Genomic DNA, 20,842 nt, shown 5'->3' on the forward strand with positions numbered 1-20,842 from the left:
TACCTCTGAGTAAATCCATCAGAGATGCCAGGGTGCTGCTGGAAGGAGGGAAACACAGCACAGTTGAGAGAGAAATTTTATATTCTCTGGGACCAGTCCTGGCTGTGGCACTGCGAAGGATGCACATAACCTTGTTTTCCAGCAAAGTGGCTACCAACAGTCACTGGATGTGGTCACAGGACAGATGGAAAGGATGATTGTTTAGGACTGTTTTCTGCTCTAAAAAAGCTAGAAGGCAGGCAGCTGCGGAGCAGCGTGTGTGCGTGCAGCACAGGGGCAGCGGGAGCTGCTGAAGCAGCACAGGGGCTGTGAGTCAAAGCAGACCGTGTGCTTCCCTCTCATCCTTGTCAACTTCCCACTTGGCTGGTTGCTGTCAGGAAGCATCCACCTCTTCCCGCTCCCTGCCCACGCGCCGCTCCAGCTGCCTGGAACCGGGGCAAGAGGCAGTCAGGAAAGCCTGGAGCTGTCAGGAGAGGAAGAGCGAGGGACGAGGGACGGGTGCTGCAGGCTCTGAGCTGACGTGCCGATAAAGATCCTTTGCCCATCGGTTTCCTGAGCCGTCCCCAGGGAGAGAGAACTGGGCTGATGTAGTAACGGGGATTCGCTGCCTGTGCTCCTGGACTGGCGCCCAGAAAACCACCGTTGGAAGGAAGGACCAGTGAGACTGCTGCAGTTTTATAATGTAAACACGTAACGCAGTCCATTGTCACTTCAAAAACTTTTACAAAGATTAGCTAATTAATCTCATTAGCCCTCTGTGACACAAAGAAAGGACTTTGTCCCCAGAGATCAGGTATCTCTACTCGTCCAGTATAGAGCTGTTGTGTCTAATTCTGGCAGATCAAGTCACTCGGATTGTTACTGTTCCTCTGCTATTCCAGTTTAATTACGCTGCAGTTTCAGTGGTTTCTTAGTGCAGGATCTAGTGACAGGACATGGGTGACCCAAGGGTGGGTGACCATATGTGAATGGCTCTTGTGCTGCATGTGGAGTGTGCATGGCTGTACCAGGTCCGCTCACCTCTCACCTTTGCTGCTGCTCTCCAGGCTTTTTGAAAGCTGCTCTGTTTTTAAATATCTTCTTTTTTTGGTTTCTTGTTTGTATTCAAAACCTTCCCCTGTCCTTCCAGCACTCCTTTTTCTTCTGCTGGCTCATCTGTGCCTAATTCGGATACGGGTTCAGTGCCTCCAGCCCCCCAGTCCTAACTGGGTGTCTCTCCCCATTCTCCCTTGGTCATCTTTTCCCTTTCTGTTCTTACCTTGCTGCTGCTTCAGTCTTCAGCTTGCCCTTGAGTCTTGTAACTTTCTTCTCTACTCCTTCACTTCACCCCTCGTTCCGTTGTGCTGCATCAATTATCCTCGTATTGTTGCATGGAGGCTTCATCCTGAAAGTCAAAGTTAAAGTGGTCATTGCCTTCCAGGTAAGGATAGATGAGGGAATATAATCTAAGCATAAATATATTAATTCCATCAGCTAACCAGTTTTTCAATGTTTTTCCTTCATTATTTGCTGTGGGGTTTTGTTGTTACTATTTTTTAAACTCTTATTTTGTACATTTTTCATTCCAAATCCCCACAGATTCTCTCCACATCTGTGAGATCAGGGATCTAATAGTTCATTAATCTGCCAGAGGCACATAAATTCTCAGAGATCTGTGCTGTGCTTTGGTCTGGTTTTTGTTTTGGTTTTGTATTCCACTGGAGCATAATCTGTAATATGGGGATTATCAGCAGCACTGAGCAGGCAGAAAGTATGTAACAAACTAAAGCCTGGCTTTAACTGGGGGTTAACATTTAGATTAAAAATCACACATAGTTAAAGATCAGTATCTTTACCTGTCTTGCAAATGTTTCTCGAGGTTGTTCAGACTGACAAGACTGTTGGAAGCAATGAATAGACTTTCTCCATTTCATGTGGTGTGTTGGTTTTTATTCCTTATTTTCATATTTATGCCCGGAGTATCTAGTTCACTCTGACCCACTGGACCAAGCACAGGCCATTGGCCAGGCAGGATTGTTCTTTAAAGAAGTTATTTCTGTATTTATTGTGCAGATGAGGTTATATGTCCCTCTAAAAATCAAGTCCTTGTTGAACTAAGCATTAGAGACATAAAGTGAAGATGCAGCTACTCATAAGAAAGCTTTCTTATAGAGTTAATGACAAGAGGTGGGAGGAAAAACGAAACAGGAAGGCACAAGGCTGCTGCTCACAGAAATTATGTGGAGCTCTCTCTGATATCTGCCTTGGCCAGGGTCAGCTCTGAACCTGCTGCAGGGGTCATGGCTGCCTTTGCCATTAATGCAAATATATCTGAAAATACCAATCCTTTTTTCACACAAAGGTGAGACCTTGATGAGTCCCCTCTACCAGTTGTGTCCCATAGAGCTGTGCCTAACGCATCTGCTAAATGGGCCGGTGTCTCAAAGTTGTGTGAGCAGTTCAGCCCCCCCGCTTTTCTGGGATGCTCCTTCCCATCCCTGCCTACTGTCATGAGGAAACCATTCTGGTCCCTGATCTGTGGCGCTGGCGAGAGGTTTAGGATGGAGATTCCCATCATAGGGAAAGCAAGTTGTGCCCCACGGGCAATCCATCTCCCTGTCCATCTTAGGCACCTTTTACAATCATACAGAGAGAGTACGGACAGCCCCCACAGGTGGGTTGCGCATTGCTTTCCCAATGGGAAAAGGGGTCGTTAGATGCAGCTCCCCTGGGAGGTGCACTGGGACACGAGCTCGGGCTGGAAGGGTGACGGTCCCCTGCGTGGAAGGTGAATAGTAATTGCTCCTACTCAGATAACTTGCTGGACAGGCTGCACTGTGAATGAGCACCTTTTCGGTCCACTACTGACTAAATGACCTCAGTGCAGAAGAGTGATTTTTTTGCACTGAGTCATGCTGTTCTCCTTGGAGAGATTTTGCCAGGCTGTGGTCAGGAACAAGAGGTGAGGTTAGGTGGTCAACCATGATGATCCCAGAGTATCAAACAAGAAGACGGTGCCCTGCTGAGGAAGCAAGCTGGCTGCTTCTCCCCGCCTCTGATATCAACAGGAACAGGTTTAGATGAGTGGGCAAGGAGAAGAAAAAATTCGGGGCACAATAATTGCTGCTGGTGTTTGTACGTTCTGAAGATTTCTGGATGTAAATATGCACGTGTTCAATGATTGTCACTTTTAAACATCTTGGAGCAGGCGCACAGTAGGTCCAGAGCTGCAAGCGTTTGGAAGTTTAACTTTGTTCTGTGTTTTTCAGTCCCTTCTGTGAGCCCATGGCTCATGTTTCCATGGCATGCGGCAATTTCATTTATCTTGCCAGAGCCATGGCAGAAGAGCAAGAGATAAGGAGCTGGTCAAGTGGTAAAGCTTTCCCCCTGAGTATAATAATGATAATTATTATCAATAATATATTATATTATAATGACATATATAATTTTATTATTGTAATGATAGTTCTTCACCAGCTTTGACTTCTTTCTTTAGCTTTAGGAGCCAAACTAGTACCAAATCGCTGTGACCATCTCTACTGGAGGCAGTGTCCTCTGCTTCAGGAGAGGACTGGGGTGGGATGGGCAGGTGGAGGTATTAGAATTGCTCTTGTGGATCAGACCTTTCAGCCTGTAGCCCATCGCTAACGGTGGCTTCGGAGGAAGGTGCAGGAATCCCCAGGCTGCACAACTGGAAAGTGCTGCCCCGAGAAGTGTCTTCCTGATCCCTCTCAGTGGAGGCTTTCTGCCCAGAAGCAGGAGGGTTTCCTGGGGATGTTCTCATTATTCACAGAAAGGCCTTATCCTTTCCAGATTCCTCATGAGCTCTTGTCCTCGGGACCACGTGAAAGTGATTAACAGCAGTGTTTTATGCAGTGTAAAAAGGCATTCTTTATTAATTTTCAGATTATTGCCTTTCACTTTCTTTCCAAATCCCTCTTTTCTCATATCAGAAAATACGTACAGAATAGTGCAACATGTTTTCTTTGTCATTTACTCTTTTGAAACCTCCCTGCTAAACTTGTCCCCATTTTTTTTCAGCTGGTCTTCAGCATTTTTGAGCGTTGCAGAGATTTAGACCAAATTTGAGCTAAGTCAGATATCTCTCCCCTGTACATCTGCCTGCAGGGTAAATGCAACCTCAATTTTGAAGAGAAGAGGGACTCTCCCAGGGGCATTTTGAACATCCAAATAAGCTAAAAGTGGCACTCCTTTAATCACAATTTTGAGGACATGCTCCAGTAAATTAGAGGCTTGGTTTTACAGAAGCTGTGATATTTTGTGGCTACTAGACAGTGTTCATCAGAGCATACCTAAGGCTAACTGAGCAGAACAAGGCACATTTTAATGTGACGTATATGAGAAAAAAAAAATTTCAATTTCCTTTGTATTTACAAAGGTCAATGACAGGAGACTTTGCCAGGAGCTCTGCTTAAAAATATCTCTAAAATTTATTTCTGCTCCGGAGTGCTCTCATAGACAATCTTTTGACTCGAGAGTCACTTGGGGATGCTAGCCTGTGACTCTCTCTGCCATATGACTTAGTGTTACAGTGGGAACTCTTCTCTTCCTGGCTTATGCCGACATGGGAGGAAAGAGGGTGGCAGGGAGTGGATTGCAAAAATAAGCTTTTAGTTGCTCTTAGCCCATATGAGACACCCTTAAAAAAAGGAGCAGCTCTCTTCCAATAGGTTGAATCCAACACATGGGCTAGATAGAGCGCGCACAGGTCAAGATACCAAAAGGCTTTGGCTGTGCTCCTGTCTTGGGCACAGACCGCCGTCCTGTTCCCCTGTGAGTAAATGGTGCTGTGGTTTGCCTTCAACACCGGTGCGTGCACGCTGTGGTAAGCTGCAAGCACAAAGCGCTTGAACTTGGCACTTAGTGTTAAGCACTAGCTCTTGGCTACGAGCAGAAGTGAGGCACCTCACCTTAGGCTTAGATGGGAATAGTAAACTCTTCTGCTCAGGTAGCAGCTTTAGTTAGGTGGAGATTTTCTTGTGCTGCGAACCACGACCTCTGTTCTAGCAGAATTTATTTCCTTTCTTAAAGGTTCTTCATCATTAAGGAAAGTTTCCTGCTCTACTATGCTGAGAGTGAGAAGAAGAGTTTTGAAAGCAATAGATACTTCAATATCCACCCCAAGGTGAGCAGCATGTGCATGGGAGAGGGGGTTATTCTGTCTAGCTTCTCCTCCCTCCATGGGCCCAGCAAGTGAAGAAGAGGTAAGTCACAAACTTCTCACAGATCCAGGGAAGCCTCAAAAAAAGCAAGAATCATGTCAGTACCTCTTCAGGCTCCTTAATGATTCAGCAGGTACTTGACTTTAATTTTTTTTTTTTGCCTGATAGTAGATTGTTTTCACAATCTCCTAATCAACTAATCTTGTTGAGAATACCGTTGGCAAAGCCAGTGGTGGGGCTAACAGCTTTGGTTGCTGCTTGTTCCAAACCTGTACTTGCACTCGTGAGCAGTCGCAGCCAGCCCCTGCTAACCCACGTGCCCTCAGCCTCAAGCAGCAGCCTCCGTAGCTCTGCCGCCTGGAGCTCTCATGGGGGGAATCTGTGCTCTGAGTCCGCTTTTATCCTCTGTGCTCACTGGAGGCTGCTGAAGCCCACGTGCTTCCAAAGGTGCTGATTTCACCCAGCCTGGTTAGGGGCAGCAGGCCACCCATCCGTCCCCACACAGCATGTGTGGGGTGTTGACCTACTGGTGGTGACTGCGATGGATCCACAATCTCCCCCATGGTACCGCACTGTGAATCTGCAACGCCTGCCCCTGTTGGGAGATCACCTCCTCCTTGATAAAAGAGCTCCCGCTTCCATATTCTAGCTAGCAGCCTTCCCTCCAAGCCAAAAGCAGGAGAGCCATCTCGACCCCCTTTCAGATACCAATTGGAGGTCTCCTGGTGGGGGTGGGAGGCCCTCTGCTTTTCAGGAACTGTGTGTATTGCCCCTCCTGGGATAGCCAAGGCAGGGCAGAGGCCCACAAGTGCCCAAGGGTGAAAGTTCAGCTCCAGGTCAGTTAATAGTTATACTTGATTTTGCTGACTGATTGGAGCACTCTGGTTTATCCCCAGGGTGTCATACCCCTGGGAGGCTGCATCGTGGAGCCCAAAGAAGAGCCCAACATGCCTTATGCCATAAAGATCTCTCACGAAGACTTCCATGTAAGTAGATTTCTTTCCTTCTCAAAAAAACCCCAACCCCCACAAAACGTTTTATTGCTGATGACCAGAGCTGGATTGGCAGTCTTTCCCACCCCACCAAGGCACGCCTACCCTCTCTGGGCGGACTGCCTTGAGAGAGAGTGTGGCTTAGCGTCCCAAGTCCTCTCAAGGCTTTGCTGCTGCTCCTGCTTTGACAGCCAACAAGGAAACTTGCTCTTTCTGACAGCAGGTCTTATGATACTGGCAGACCAGTGGACAGATACTCAGGAGCCCTAGAGCTCACGTTGCCCTATCGTTTTATTCCTGCCACGACCGCTTGCCGTGTGCATCTCTTTCCGATGTGTGGTAGGCCTGGGACTTATTGGTTCCCACGTGATGCCTCCCGCGGAGGTGGAAGCCTGCGGTGGGCTCTCCTCTGCCATGGCCGTGCTAGCTGTGTCCCGTTCACGCCCCGAGTGCACAGAGGCACGTAAGGCACCAGCCTCTCTAATCCAGGTTTTTTTCCCCTCCCCTCCCCTCTTCTAGGGTAACATTGTTCTAGCAGCCGAATCAGAGTTTGAGCAGGCTCAGTGGCTGGAGATGCTACAGGAGTCTGGAAAAGTGTAAGCTTCTTTCTATTCCTTATTCTCTTTGATCTGCTCTGTAGACGTGTAAAGGATAAAGAGGAAGAAGCCTGACTAGAAGGACTACAGGGAGGCAGACAAGCTCCCCAAGACTCTAGGGAGACCTTCACTTGGCTCCTGGACCCATCCTTTCCCTAAACGAGAATGCTCTAAAACTGACACAAAGCTTCCCGCCTTGCTGTGCAGTGTGGTATGCAGTATGACTCTTTGCTAACAACCCCAGGCCGCCAACTGTCAAATGCTGATATACTGAGTGGCATCTGCTCTCCCTCTCTCTTTCCTCGGAGGGTTGGGACCTGGGACTGAACGGGAGCTCTCCTGCTCGGTTTTGTGTGGGAAGCAAGGTCCGCAGGCTTGACAAAGGTGGGGGTCAGAAAACCTCTCTACACTGCAGATGTATGAATTTGGGTTAAGGTAAGAGCAGAACAGGAAAGGCACAAAGCTGGTGAGCAGCTGCCCGTGTGGCTCTGCGCCCCGCTGGCGAGCTGGGACTTCGCCAGCCCGTCCCTGCTCTCCTGAGCAGTACCGGTCACGCCGAGATGTCAGTGACAGCCCTGATGTGACTGTGTGACCGTGGGGTGCGCATCCCTTCTGCCCGGATCCTAGGGCGCTCAGGTCATGCAGCAGCAGGATTTGGCCTCTCAAGACGGTTTAATTCTGAAATGCGGAGGCAGGCTAAACCCCAGGGGAGGAGGTGTTAGCAAGGCATTTCCAGCCCACCTACAGGGTTGAGAGGGTTTGATTGCTGTATGTGTACAATATTGAGTTCACAGTCTGCTGAGAATGCTGGAGAGATTTCCAGTTTGTCGGCCACCAGCTCTGCAATCCCTCGGCACCCAGGAGCCTGACGGTGCAATGAGCAGCTGTCCCGCAAAACCACAGCAGGCTCTTCCTAATTCTCAGCAGATGCAGGAAGAGGGAACACTTAAACAGGGATTTGACTTTTGCAAGCCAGGTAGAAGCTTTCAGAGTCTGCAGAGCAGAGCCTACTGTTCAGCTGTGAGGCCTGAAGCAATGAGCACTTTGCTCTGCCCTTCCTGGCTGCATTACAATGTATGTATGTGGTCTCTTGTGACTTTAGGGACAAAAGCTGCTCTTTCAGGCAAGTTTAGCTTGTAATACCAGTGTGTGCGTGCATGTGTGCATGGTAAAGGGTATCTCAGTTAATTCCAATGCTGTGAGGCTGAAAATGTTCATTTGTAATTAATGGAGAACACAGTGTTAACGTGGATTAGCCAAAGCCAAGCTTTGGGCTGCTGCAGTGAGCCTGGCTTTGGTGCTGGAGCAAGCTGTTACCTCCAAGGTACTGTGTGAACCGCAACACAAAGCTGTCCATTAAAGCTTCGTGGGTGCATGAGCCCCACGGGACACAAGACCCAAGGCAGAGGTCTGTCATCCACTCAGCGTGAGCAGGCTCAGCCACTGCAGAGGAGGAGGAACCCCGATTTAGGCCTTGAGTAATTTGGAATTTTTTCTTCGATAGCACAGGTCTGCACTCACCTTCACCAATGTTAAACATAACTCTTGCCAAGGGCAATAATTTGGGGCCCAAATTCATCTTTCAGGTGTGTATGGGAGGAAAGAAACGTTGGCTGCACAGCTGAGGAGGGGTTTTCATAAGCAAGCCCTGTGCAGCTGCTTATTTCACAGAACCAGCCTTTTTTCTAGTCCTTGCTTCAATATTCCAGCACTAGTGTTTAAAACAGGAGCTAGACAGTGGCTGCTATCATACAGCAGACTTCATACACCTAGCTGAAAATCTGCCTGAGGCACCCCCTTCCCTCCCCTCTCCGCTTCTGTTCTTGCATCAGAGAAGGAGGGTGATGCAGCTAATCAATGCTGATGATAGCCTGCATGCGAGCAACAGCACAGATTATGTGATTTATGTTAGCAGGGTCAGGTTGGGAGCTAAGCAGCAGCCAGGAAGGTATGCCATGGGCCAGTAAATTGATCTGCAATGAATAGGAAAGCTAAGAGGACACAGTGGAAGTCTTCTAGGCAACCTGTTTTAGTGCCCTGTTGTTCCTGGATGGAGATTGTATTGCCGGTGGCACTGCAGCACTTACAGTTTATTGTGATCATCCTACAGACTCCCTCATTATTTAAAACCAACCAAAGGAAAAAAAAGAAAAAACCCCAAACAAAAACCAAACCACCACCCTCAGAAAAACCCAACTCCATAGACTGAGATTTTGTTAAATAGGGGAAAGAGGAAAAAATGAACCCAGGATGGGAAGCATCCTCTTTCCTCTCTCCTTTGTTTCAATTTTGTCTGCTGCCTCTTTACATCTAGGGCTGGGTGGTGTGTGTGTGTGCCTGCACAACTGCTTATTACCTCCACCATCACAGTCTGCTCAGTGATGCCTTCAGCTCTTCACTCCTTTCCAAGCCTCCTGGTTTGATAGGGAAACCGCTTATTCAATGCAGAGGGGAGCTGATGGCCTCTCCACCCTTCTAACCTGTTGTGGCTTGGACTTATCACACTTGCCATATCTTGAAAGCTTTTCAGAAATGCACAAAGCCCTGACTCCCAGCCAGCCAGGCTCTTTTCCCACCCAGAGAGGCTTTTGCTGCTGCTAGTGGGGGAGAGGGGCACATGTGCACTCTCTATGTCCATGGCAGCATTCCCTGCACTGGTTAAAAGTAGACTTGGTGGGCAACAGGGGAAAAAAACAGGTAACTTAATACATAAGTCCTGTGGACCACGAAGTGCTAAGTGTCTCCAAAAATTGGTTGTGGATGCTCCCGAGAAAAGTAAAATGCAGGCAAAGCTGGAGAGATGTTCCCCGTGCTGCAAAAGGACTGGCAAAGGCAGTGTTTGAGCTGTATAGCAAATAGAGATACTATACAGCTTTGGGGTTGGTTTTTTTTCAGAAGTATATTATAAAGGTGCTTTCTACTTGTCCCAAGAGCCTTCCTGACCCTGTGCTTCCCAGCTCTTTAAGTATTGTGGCTTTTTCTGATGAAAACTCACTTGGTAAGAAGTACAAAATAAAAAAAGCACTTGCTGGCCCCTCAGCTAAAGTCATAGCCTGTACCTCCCCCCTGCTGCAGTTACACACCGGCACTGGTTCCAGCAGATAAAAGGAATAAAAGCTTAAATGCTACACAGTCGTATAGGTGCATCTTCTAAGTTACAGAGCAGTGGGTTTAGTAACCTTTGAGTTACAGACAGGGAAACATCTTGTTAGGCTGGGGAAGGGAGGGAGCACTGAAAAAGTGAATCTAATGAACAGACACCTTAAAGGCTACAGCCATTTTGAAACCCTCCAAGTAATCATATGATAAACTCTGTCGTGCAGTGTTGTGTGTGGCCCCCCCCCCCCCCCCCCCCCCCCGCCCCGAGCTGTTTGCTGCTGCTTTCTCTGGGATCAGATTGATCCTGTATCAGAGAATGTTAGTGGAAAAATACATTCACGCCCACATGTTCTCACTCAAGACGAAGATGTCTACCTGTGGGCAAAACATCACCTTTTTAATTAGCATTCTAATTTCCTTTGCACTTTAGAAATATCCTAGATGCTTATTAGCTGAAAAGAAACCCAGCTGTCTGCAAAGGGCACAAGGCAGTGCTTGGGCTGCTGGAGCTGTGAGCTGCCTGGTCCCTGGGGTGATGTGTGTTTAATATATTTGTCTGGCTTTTGTAAGAGACGAAGTACAGGTTGCCTTGAAATTGTTTTATAGGAGGTTGCCAACTTAATGGTTTCCGAAAAGCTACAATTTCAAATGGCTCACAAACAGGCCTGGTACAGGAAGGCTTACAGTTATTTAATATTAATAAGCTCCCTTAGGATTTAACAAAGATGGCAGAATTTCTGGGCAGCTATTGCTGTTCCTGTATGTGCATCGATATAAATAGATTGGGATGAATTTTATGTATGCATTTTAGGTATTTTATGTGTGTAGGTATTTTTTTTCTAATGGAACATGAATAGAAGTGAGCAGCAAACTCCATTTCTGATTCTGTTTTTGATTTGTGTGTCCTTGTCCATGGTATTTAATATCTGTATTAAAGCCTACTCTGCCCGTCAACTCAATCAGTAATGGGCATCTGCTACGCAGGCCTTTTTTACAGCTTAGTTTCATAATGTGTTCAAGAGACATTGAGATTCTCTGGCCAATGGTCCTACACATTGTCCTACACATAACACAAGGTACTCTCTGAATATGCCTGCTTCCTTTAACTTTCCCTACTTGGCAGCATCTCGTCTGGCTTTTATCTCTGGTTCTTCATTGTTTTTACAGGGAGAGGCACTTAACTCACAGTGTAGGGCCAGACACCAAATCCTAGTGGCTTACAGGTTTAGCAGAGGAGGGATTGATTGGTTCCAGGATGGATGATGGATACCAGAAAGGCTGAAGATAGAAGGCTGTGGGAAAGAGTCAATAAATGGTTAATGTTTGAAGGGGAAAAGTGGCTATAGCAGCAAAATATTGGAAAGGCTGCAGAAGATAATGTCACTGACAGATGGGAAGTAAGCTGAGTTAAAAGCTAAAATCTGGTTCTAAAGTCTGTCGGGATCCATTTAACGCGTTCCAGGTACATCCTGTTGCAGTTGGAGGCTGTGCGTGTGCTGGGTTGGTCTGGAGAGCCCTTAAGACTAAGCTCAGTGTAGAAATCTCCAAAACACTGGAAAAAACATTTGAATAACTGTGCAGTGTTGACGTACAGCTGTATTAAAAAAAAAAAAAAAAAAATTACTGAATGTCAGGGAAATTTCTCCAATTCATTTGTGGAGAAAAATTTAGAGAATCCCTGTCCCAACTGACAAGAGTCCGTGTGTTTGAATTCCTTGGTAGATTGCGAGGCTGAGTCCCCTACGTCACTCTGTGGGACCCTTAGCTCTCTTACATTGTCTGCTTTGTGTCTGCTCTCCCTAGGACCTGGAAGAATGCCCAGCTGGGAGAAGCCATGATCGAGAGCCTGGAAGCCCAAGGACTGCAACTGGCCAAGGAGAAACAGGAGTATTTAGGTAGGAAACTCTTGCTTCCAAAACCCATAAACCCCAAAATAGCCGTTTTGCTTTTCTGGGGTTGTCAGTGTGGTCAAGCCAAGCAGCTACAGGTTTGTACTGTTGACTTTTACTGGATGAAGCTTTTCAGCAGTCAGCAGCTGAAATTCAGGTTTTGAAGGGAGTCAAAACATGAAAATGTTAAGGTAGGATCTGGGTGTCTGCGAGGAGCCTGAAAGGAAGAATGTGCTTTGGCCAGCATGCTGAGTCCTGCAGCTCCTGACAGTTGGACTGTACAAATATTTGCTGCCCCTGAGAAGTTTGGATGTGCTGATTTCAGCTGCTCACCAGGCAAACAGCCAATACCTTTGTCTCCCTGAATCGCACAGGACTGGTATTTCTGAGGCTGATCACAGCTTTTCATGCATGAGTTTTCCTCCTCTAGCTGGTTTTTTGGTCTTTCTCTACTTGGTCTTTGTCTGCATTTGCTTACACTGTTCATATTGGAAGTGGGAGCATTTACGTGGGCTTGTTTGAGCTGTCTAATGGCCATGGCTAATTTTTCATTGCTCTCTCCGTGGGCAACGGAGAGAGAGCAGTTGCTCCAGATGAACATAGAACATAGGGAAGAGACTTTTGGAGGTTATCTAGTCCAATCACCTACTCAGAAACCAGCCTCTGGATGGCAGTACCTTGGGTGCTCTGACTGCCTTGGGAGGTCCAGCTGCCTCTTCCCCACATTGCCTATAGCAAGAGGTAAGGGAGTAGCCTTTTTTAACCCAGATGCCTCCTAAGTTAGAACATTCCCTAAGGTGTAAGAGCCCTTCTGACTTGGGGGCTGACATGTGTGAGCCCAGTCCCTTGTCTGGACGGTCATGTGCTTTAAACAAGTTAGCAGCAACTTTGGGTGCTTCAGGTTGGTGATGCCTTGAGCAGGGGCTTGTGGTATCTGCTCCTACTCATCAAGCCACTGGAGGAATCTTGAAGAGCCTTTTGCATTTCAGCATCCGTGCTGATCAGGGCTGATCTCAGTATATGGTCTCACATGTAACGATGATCATAATTCAAGTATCAAGGCATGTTCATTCTGGCCTTCTAAGCGCCATTCACCTGTCTGAGCTGATGGATGGGCTCATATGTGAGGCAGGCAGGGAGGAGTGGTTCGACACCTGACAAAGGGATAATGGGGAGTGCTAAGAGGACCTGGAGAGACAGGAGGAAAATTAGAAACAGGAAAGTTTTGTCAAAACTTTATTTTGCAACCACCAGAGCAGACTAAAGAGCCTAAGAGACTAAAGAGGGCCACAGTACAATAAAAGACAAGGTGATGGAAGAATAGAGGAATACACGTTCTGTGGCAAAAAGGACATCTTTGGAATATAAAATATGTATTTCACTGTGTTCTTTGGCCCATGACAAGAACATTTAGAGCTGATCAATTGTCACAGTTGGTTACTTTCTTTTGACAGCAATTGTCTATTTTTTCCTGTATAACTGCTGAGGCTCTGCCTCATTAGCCTTACCTTCAATGATCTGTGTCCATCCTGTAGTTAAGCTTTGAGGTCAGGCACTGCTCCTTGCAGCCGGTCAGGGCTCTCTGGAGGAAGCAAACACTGCTCTGGGGAATTCCCTGAATCCTCCTGGAGTTACCTTCCACCTGCCCCCCCTGCCCCCCAGCTGGGATCCAGGTTTCTCTCGGGCAGGGACTGTGCAGAAGCCCATCAAGCCCTGGGCTTGCCCCCCCCCGGGAAGGGCAGAAAAGGGAAGGTGCCTCTGTGTAATTACAGTGCAGCTGTGCTGGGTCCCGGAATGGAGAAAGAGGGCAAGAGTGGGAAGGAAAGGCAGCAGTGGTGGTCAGCAGAGCTTTAGAAATATAACACTATTGCTCTGGCACCAGGAGCCCTGCTGTGGGCAGGAGGTAGGGGTCTGCATTCCTCCTAGCAGTAGTAATCCTGCCAGCAGTAGTAATCTCTTCAGGTCCCCAGTAAAAATGGAGCCAGTAGCATCCTCCTCGCCTGATATGGGGAAGACTTAATCATAAAGTGCTACAGCGAATCTGACCCTGCTCCCACGGCAGCCAGGTGGCAGAGCTGAGAGCTAAACCCTGGGCTTAACTACGAGAAATGTGTTTCTGTCTAGTTTCCTGCAAGCCTGACTAAGAGCTGCCTAAGGCAGAGCCTCTGTTTAAGGTTAGAGCATAGCACAATGTACGTACGTCAGGTCACACTGTAAGGATCGGAGCAGAGTCTCTGGTGGGCATGTGTCCTTCTCGGCAGACAAGAGCAACTGACGTTCAGTGGAACTATTCTTAACAGCTAAAAGTTTTGTGACTAAAATAGAGGATTGATTTCTGGGCTTGGCTGGGGCATCCCAAGGTGACGATAGGGAGCTGGTAGAGATGCCGAGGGGGCTGAATGAGAGGGTGATGAGCTAGGCGGGTAGGGACGGGCACTGAGCTGCAGTAGGAGAACTGACTGCTGCGATGCGGTGTGCGACCCTGTGCACCCACTTAACCTTCCTGTGCCTCTGCTTCCTCACGTGTGAAGCAGAGATAAGCATGTTTTCCTGACTCAGCTAGAGGATTGCAAAGGTTAGTTCGTTAATGCTCTTTAAGAACATTGAGAGGAAACCTTAGAAGGAATACGCAGCAATATGGTTGTTTAGTTTATTAAGTTATTGGCAGGAGGGAAATTACAGAACATCCCATTAGCGTCATCTCAGCCTTTGGAGCCTCCCAGACAGATACACAGAGAGCAATAGGGGACGCTGCATTTTCAAGCTTCAAACAGTCAGTATTTCATGCTCATAAATATCCCCAGGATATAAATTGCTTTTCTCTGCATTTTGCCTTTGTGTGTGTGTGTGTTTGCAGATAAGCTAATGGAAGAAACAGAAGAGCTGTGTCTGCAGAGGGAGCAAAAAGAGGTAAGTGTTCATCACAAGCCAATTTCATTCAGCTTCCATGTGGCAGGACTGGGAGGTTGGGAGCTGCTGGTTTGAAGGCATGTTGGGGTTCAGGAAGGGAGGCTGCAGAGCCAAAAGAGTCTCCAGCCAGCCTCTGGGCTCTGTGGATGAAGACAGGAACAAGAGCTGTGCTGTGGATGGGTCCTGGAGATGTATCCCTGCTCCCCTTCCCAGGCACTTCCCATGCGGTGTGCTTGTGATTATGTCTCCAGGAGGACCAGGGAGGAAGATCAGATTGAATTCATATTCACTGGGTTGAATTATACACTTGTTCTTTGGTAGATTCAATAAGACTGTGGCAATCAACTTGTTTGCCTCCACAGTCAGAAAGCAAATAAACAGACCTGACATTGTCCTAGTGTAGAAATACCGTTGTGAGAAAAAAGCAATGTGGTTTGTTCTTTGGATGTTCCAGAGATGGGGAGAAAAATAAACATTGCACTAGAGAAAACTCAAGAGAGCTCTCCCTTAGATGTGACTATTAAACCTTGATTTATCAAGTTAATTATTGTTTTCCAAACTATTCCTAACTTGTATTTGCTTAATATAATAAAAGTAGCTCATTCTCATATTTGCACCAAATCAATACTGTTTTTCATAGCACCATCATAAAGTTATTGCAAGGTAGCTTTGCAAATGGGTTGTCCTATTACACGGTAGGAAAGCGGGCATGGATGTAGACCACCACACTCCAATCTTGCAAAGTGCCGCATGCTCTCTTTTCCAGTTAATCCAAAATGACTGTTGTCCCTCTTTAGCAAAAGACAGCAATGCTGACCTAGGCTTCTCAGGCCTAGGTTTTTCCTGTGTACATTTCTGCAGAGGTAAAGTCCAAAGGTGGCTTGGACACTCCTTCAGGGCTAAGCTACTTCTGCTTTTGCAGGGAGACATCCCTGTCTGGTGAGGTAGCCTGCTGCACAACCCACAGGCATAGGGAGGGAAATGTCCCTGTCTAAAGACCCTGGAACAAATCTCTGCTCTTACAAAGCCATGCACGGTATCTCCATTGACCACAGAGCAGATGGGGCTGGGTTAGTGTGAAGGAGTTTGGTACTGATGAAGGAATGAATATATAGCTCCCTGAGCTCTAATGGTCTGGTCTGCTGTGAGCCTGAAGGCTTCAGGGCAATGTGTTGGGAAAGCAGCTTGAACCGTGTATCTGCACCATGGAGCAAGAGTCCTATTATGAAGTTATCTGGCATGAGTGCTGTTTTGTGACCTACCTGGGCCTGCAGCAGAAGTTCTGCCTAGCAGCTAAGGCTGCAAGGGGACCTGAGCAGCAGCAGGACCCTCGCTGTACTTTGTCCCCGTCTCCCTCCATCTGCAGTAGGTCTCGGTACAACTGCTTCCTCTAGACTAGGGGAAGAGACTGTCTCACTGCTGGAGGTTAGCTTGTGGCATTCAGTGCTCTTTAAGCTTGGTTTTATCAGCACAAAGATAGTGCTGATTAAACTGTGCAAAGCTGTAACTGTGCAGTCGTGTTTTCCTGTCCCAGTGGGGATGGGAAGTAAGGCTGAGCTAGTAGAAATATCACACTTCAGGTGCAGCAGTGCTGGGGCTGTCACATTCCTGTCCAGGCTTTCTGCACCTGCACATGTGGGTGCCTGGAAATGGTACATGCGTGTTGAGTCCAGCTTTCCCAGGGAGCTTTGGACCTTCCGTATATGTGCAGCAGAGCTGATCTGTGCAGGGAGCATGTCTGGGATTTCCAGGTGCCTGGTAACCTGACTGGGACTTCTGGATGTCTGGAAATCCTCAACCAACCTTCAATCCCCTCTAATTCCCTCTGGACAAAAGTATGGTGGAATTGGACACCCGTGGCTCTACATAGCTCAGGTTAAAAGTCCCAGGCATCGTTAAGAGGGAAGACTTTCCTAACTGTAAGTGTGTCACCAGAGTACATTCCTGTCTTCTCTTTTGGTCCAGGAACTCGAGCGTCTGAACCAGGTCCTGGAAGCAGAGAAGCACCAGTTTGAAGAGGTGGTACGGGAACTGCGGCTGGAGCAAGAACAGATCAAACGGTAAGGCGGCAAACTGCACAGGGCAGGAAAAGGACATGAACTCCCACACTGGGCAGAAGTGCTGCTGTGGTGATGAATCAAAACAGTTCATAAAATCCACCGATTTTGTGCATGTAGGAAGGAGATAAATGGTATATTGAACAAAATGGGAACCGTCGAGATCTGTTTACCTGCATTTGCTATCACTTGTGTGACCAATAGAATACAGCTTAGTTTCAATTTTGTGTTCAGGGCTCCAGCAACTTCATTTTCAAAGGGCTGGGACATGATCAAACCCCAGATTAGTTGGGGTAGCATGGCAACGGACAGGTGCCTAGAGGATTTCAGAGAGGCAATTAGTTTGATTGACTGACCAGCCATGTGGGCTCCAGACATCTGAATCTGGTTTTCCACCATCAGCTGAATGACACCGGGTGGATGATGAAGTTGCCTCACCAAGAGTGATTTTGACATTTTAAGACTTACGCTATGCAAAATATGAACAGCAAGTTTATTTAAAAAGGGAAGGAGCCAAGTGCTTTGCCCTGAGTGTTGAAAGGGCATGTTTTGCCATTGCCCTCTTTTTTTCCTTTTCTATCCCTAAATAACGTCTCAGAAAAGCCAGTGTGATTTTGCAAACCGTTTTTGTTTTCATAGACTACATCTGCTGAGATATGACTGCCCTGTCCGAGCTCTTCCAGTTGCAACTGTGGCCTTGCCCTCGCTAGAGAAGCACGCTAACAGTTGGTTTGGGTTTGATGATCAGGAGGCACAGTAAAGTTCCTGGATGCCTGTAGTGTGTTCAAGGCACGATGCTTCCTGCCAAGCTCCTGACTTTCCAGGGCTGCCTGTACCAACCATTGGTCGCAGGTCCTGCACTAAGAGATCTGCAGCCTGCGCGGTCCGAGCGCAGTCTGTGGGGCTAGAGTTCCCCTGCAATAGCTATCACCCTTTTTGCTTCTTTAGGGAGCTAGAGCTCACAGCCCGCTCCCTTAAAGGAGTGGAAGAAGAAAAGAAAGAGTTGCGAAGCCTGACACAGTCCTTACAGAAAACCCTAGAGGTGAGTGACCACTTCTTCCCTCTGAGCGACAGCATTTTGGGAACAATCCATGAAAACTGACCAGGGCTGAAAGCAATGCTGTCCCGTGGAATGAATCTAACATCCACTAGTGCCAGAGTTAAGTCCTGTGCACATGAACAGGTTCATTTGGTAGCTGATATGAAGGCCAAAATCCCCTGCAGAAAAGGACTAGAAGTGACACGGAGCCCAGCAGAACCCAACTTCTCTCAGCAGTACCAGTTGATGTGATGTGGGACAATAACAGTAAGTTGCAGTTTGGGAAGCTCAGGTTGAAGACTATGGAGTGACTTTTCACCAGACAGGTAGGCAGGCAGTGAGGGAGGCTGAGGAACCTCCATCTTGGAAGGTTTTCACAACTCGACTGTAGAAAGCCAGAGCTGACCATAACTTGCTGTGTTGACAGACCAGTTCTGAACAGGAGGCTGGACTAGAGCCTACTGGAGAGTCCCTTCCAGCCAACATGGCTTTAAATCTGTGATAGCTTTCTGATTTTTTTTTTTTTTTTTTTTTTTTAACTGCAACTCCCTAAGTCCTGGTGGAAGTTGGAGCAGCAGAGAGGCATTCCTTGTTCACAGAAGGGAGCATGGTTCCTGGGGAATCATGTACCACACGGGAATTTAGAAAACAGAGTGTTGATGTATTAAACCCTTTGCTTACTTGATATCACTCTGATGGATTGGTGGAAAGTGGCTTTTCTAAATGTGTATCGTTTGTGAAATTTCCACACAGCTGGCCTTCTGAAGCCTCAATATCATCCTTAATGTTTGTGTCAGATCCTGCAAGTTTGTTCAAAAATCTGTTGCTGAAGTTCCTTTGAGCTCTTCTCCTTGCCTGCAGTTATGGGTATGAAAAAAGAACTGGAAAGCTAGGGAAGGACCATTCATGCCATGCACACTGGACCAAACACTTCACAGGAAAACAGCGTGCTATGTCCTATTGCCCCACAGTTAGAAGTACCACAGAGAGGATGCCTCTAGTTCACACTGAGGAGCAAGGTGAGGAGCACAGGCAGGGAAGCTGCCTGCATGGGGGATGCACTAGGGAAGCACAAGGCTCCAGACCCTGAGCTGGGTCCTTACCAGCCTATCATGTCAAAGGAGCCTGCAGGTTCTCGCCCCCTTGCACAGTGAAGGCTATGGTGGAGGCTTGCTCCTCGTGAGGCAGGTACGAAATGAAAACCAGATTTTGGTATTCCTGTTTTTTAACCTGAATGAAGCATGTGGATGTAATGGTGGAGGGACTCAATAGGGAGGAGCCGGGCAGGAACAGGAGCAGAAGTGTTAGACTTGGCTGATATAATCTCTGCCCTTCTTCAAGGAGCTCTCCCTGGAAAAGCAGCAAATGCTGGAGATGCTGGAAGAAAACGAGAGCCAGCTCCCACCTCCAACCAGCCCCAGCAAGGAGCAAAGCCCCATCTGGGGACTGCACTGCAGCCTGCGACAGATTGAAGAGAAGATGCAGCAACTTCTGGAGGAGAAACTCCTGGCAGAGAAGAGGTGAAATGGGGGCAGGGGCTGTTACAGTGGTGCCAGAGAGAGGAATGCAGGACAAGATGCAATCCAGTGTGAAGAGGGTGGTGGGAAAAGAGGTAGTTTTTCCCCCCTTGCAGGTGGGAGGCAATCAGAAAGGGCATGGCTAAATATTTCCAGGCTTAAAATTAGGATCACTCCAAAACTGTTCCCCTGTTTATCCTGAGACATGCAGAGAGGCAAGATCCTTTGTAATTTCCATTCTTGGGTGCCGCAAAGGGTAGAGGACACTCCTGCCCTGCTCAGGCTTAGTGATGCCAAATGATGTGACTATCTGCTGACTTGCTTTTTAGTTGCCAACACAAGACAAGTCTGGAAGCTTGTCTGGTTCCTATGGCAGGAGTTCAGGTTATAAATGCTTCAGAGGGGACAGAGTGAGGCAGGGCAGCTGAACTTGCTGCTGCTTGGGCTTGCTCCTTTCAAATCAGGACTTAGGCACGTGAATCCATTTGGTGTTCATGGACTTATCCCTGAGAAGTGGTTGGTGCTCCTGGACCTCGTCTGGGGGTTGAGAATGTTCCATTCAAGAACTGTCCACCTGGCTTTCACCAGCGATGTCTGTGTTATTGAAGTGAAACACAGACAGTGCTCCTGTTAGTGCCTCTTTGCTCAGGGCAGCCAGGTAGTTAAGCACGCCCCGTCGCGATACTGAGCCCCTTCCTTCCTGCGAGCTGTGCTGGGGAGGGAATGGTTGTCTCCCTTTGCTGTGCCGTGCACCAGGATGAAGGAGAATGAGGAGCGGTCCCGAGTGCTGGAGGAGGAGCGGGAGTTTTACTCTTCCCAGTCGCAAGCGCTGCAGAACTCGCTCTCAGAGCTGACTGCAGAGAAGCAGCAGGCGGAGAGAGACCTCAAGGTATCCTCTGTGTATGTTGCGTATTGCTGTCCCTGGGCCCAGGGTTCTCTCGTTTTCTCTTTCAGTTCACCCCCTATCAAGTGGGAGACTTGGTTTTATTTTGTTTTCATTTTGTGGTTGCAAATCTTCATTTGCTGTGCTTTATATCATGGTAACATGTGAAGTTGCCAGGTTGTATCTATGTAGCACTACCATTTATTTTCTCATTCTGAGGTCTGATTAACCCATTCAGTAAAAGTCTTTTCATTTGCTACTGTGAAAGCATCATCTAAAGATGGAGGGAGGGGAAAAAAAGTAAAAGAGGAAAGTAGACACAATCAAGAATAAAGATTATTTCAAAGAAATGCTAATATGGACATTGCAGAACTGAGCAGAAATCTTCCCTCCTCACTTGGGCTCAGAGAATCAATCTTAAGATTTGTAAATCTTCAGGAACCTCTGCATGAACTTAGGTTCAAAAGCAGAGGAATGCAGTTGAGGTACCAGGCCTCCTTCGTTATCCCAGTAATGGAAGATCCCTGAATCTATGCAAAGGTAATTGGACAAAGTATGCTATTTTATTTTAATCTAACTAATGTAAACGTTATGCTTATTATTGGCTGTTTAACACTTACACTTAACCTCCTTCTCCAAATATTTCATCCAAAAACCCCCCAATTCTTCATTTTCCTGAAACTCCAAGATTTTCTGAT

The 20,842-nt window shown here is 47.4% G+C and overlaps 1 protein-coding gene across 5 annotated transcripts in view; it reads left to right on the plus strand.

The window, feature by feature from the left end:
- The window catches only part of PLEKHD1 (pleckstrin homology and coiled-coil domain containing D1), a 30,798-nt gene that overhangs the window by 4,933 nt on the left and 5,023 nt on the right, over nt 1–20,842 (plus strand). For all 5 annotated transcript variants that reach the window (XM_030004364.2, XM_030004372.1, XM_030004338.1 and 2 more), the window contains 9 exons: nt 5,032–5,125; nt 6,059–6,148; nt 6,674–6,750; nt 11,653–11,744; nt 14,596–14,648; nt 16,614–16,708; nt 17,654–17,747; nt 19,086–19,264; nt 20,018–20,150. In XM_030004364.2, coding sequence (XP_029860224.1) covers nt 5,032–5,125; nt 6,059–6,148; nt 6,674–6,750; nt 11,653–11,744; nt 14,596–14,648; nt 16,614–16,708; nt 17,654–17,747; nt 19,086–19,264; nt 20,018–20,150 — 907 coding nt within the window. The remainder of the gene's footprint in view (nt 1–5,031; nt 5,126–6,058; nt 6,149–6,673; nt 6,751–11,652; nt 11,745–14,595; nt 14,649–16,613; nt 16,709–17,653; nt 17,748–19,085; nt 19,265–20,017; nt 20,151–20,842) is intronic.

This window comes from Aquila chrysaetos, chromosome 2 (genome assembly GCF_900496995.4).
Source record: "Aquila chrysaetos chrysaetos chromosome 2, bAquChr1.4, whole genome shotgun sequence".
In the NCBI taxonomy this organism is placed as follows: Eukaryota; Metazoa; Chordata; class Aves; order Accipitriformes; family Accipitridae; genus Aquila; species Aquila chrysaetos.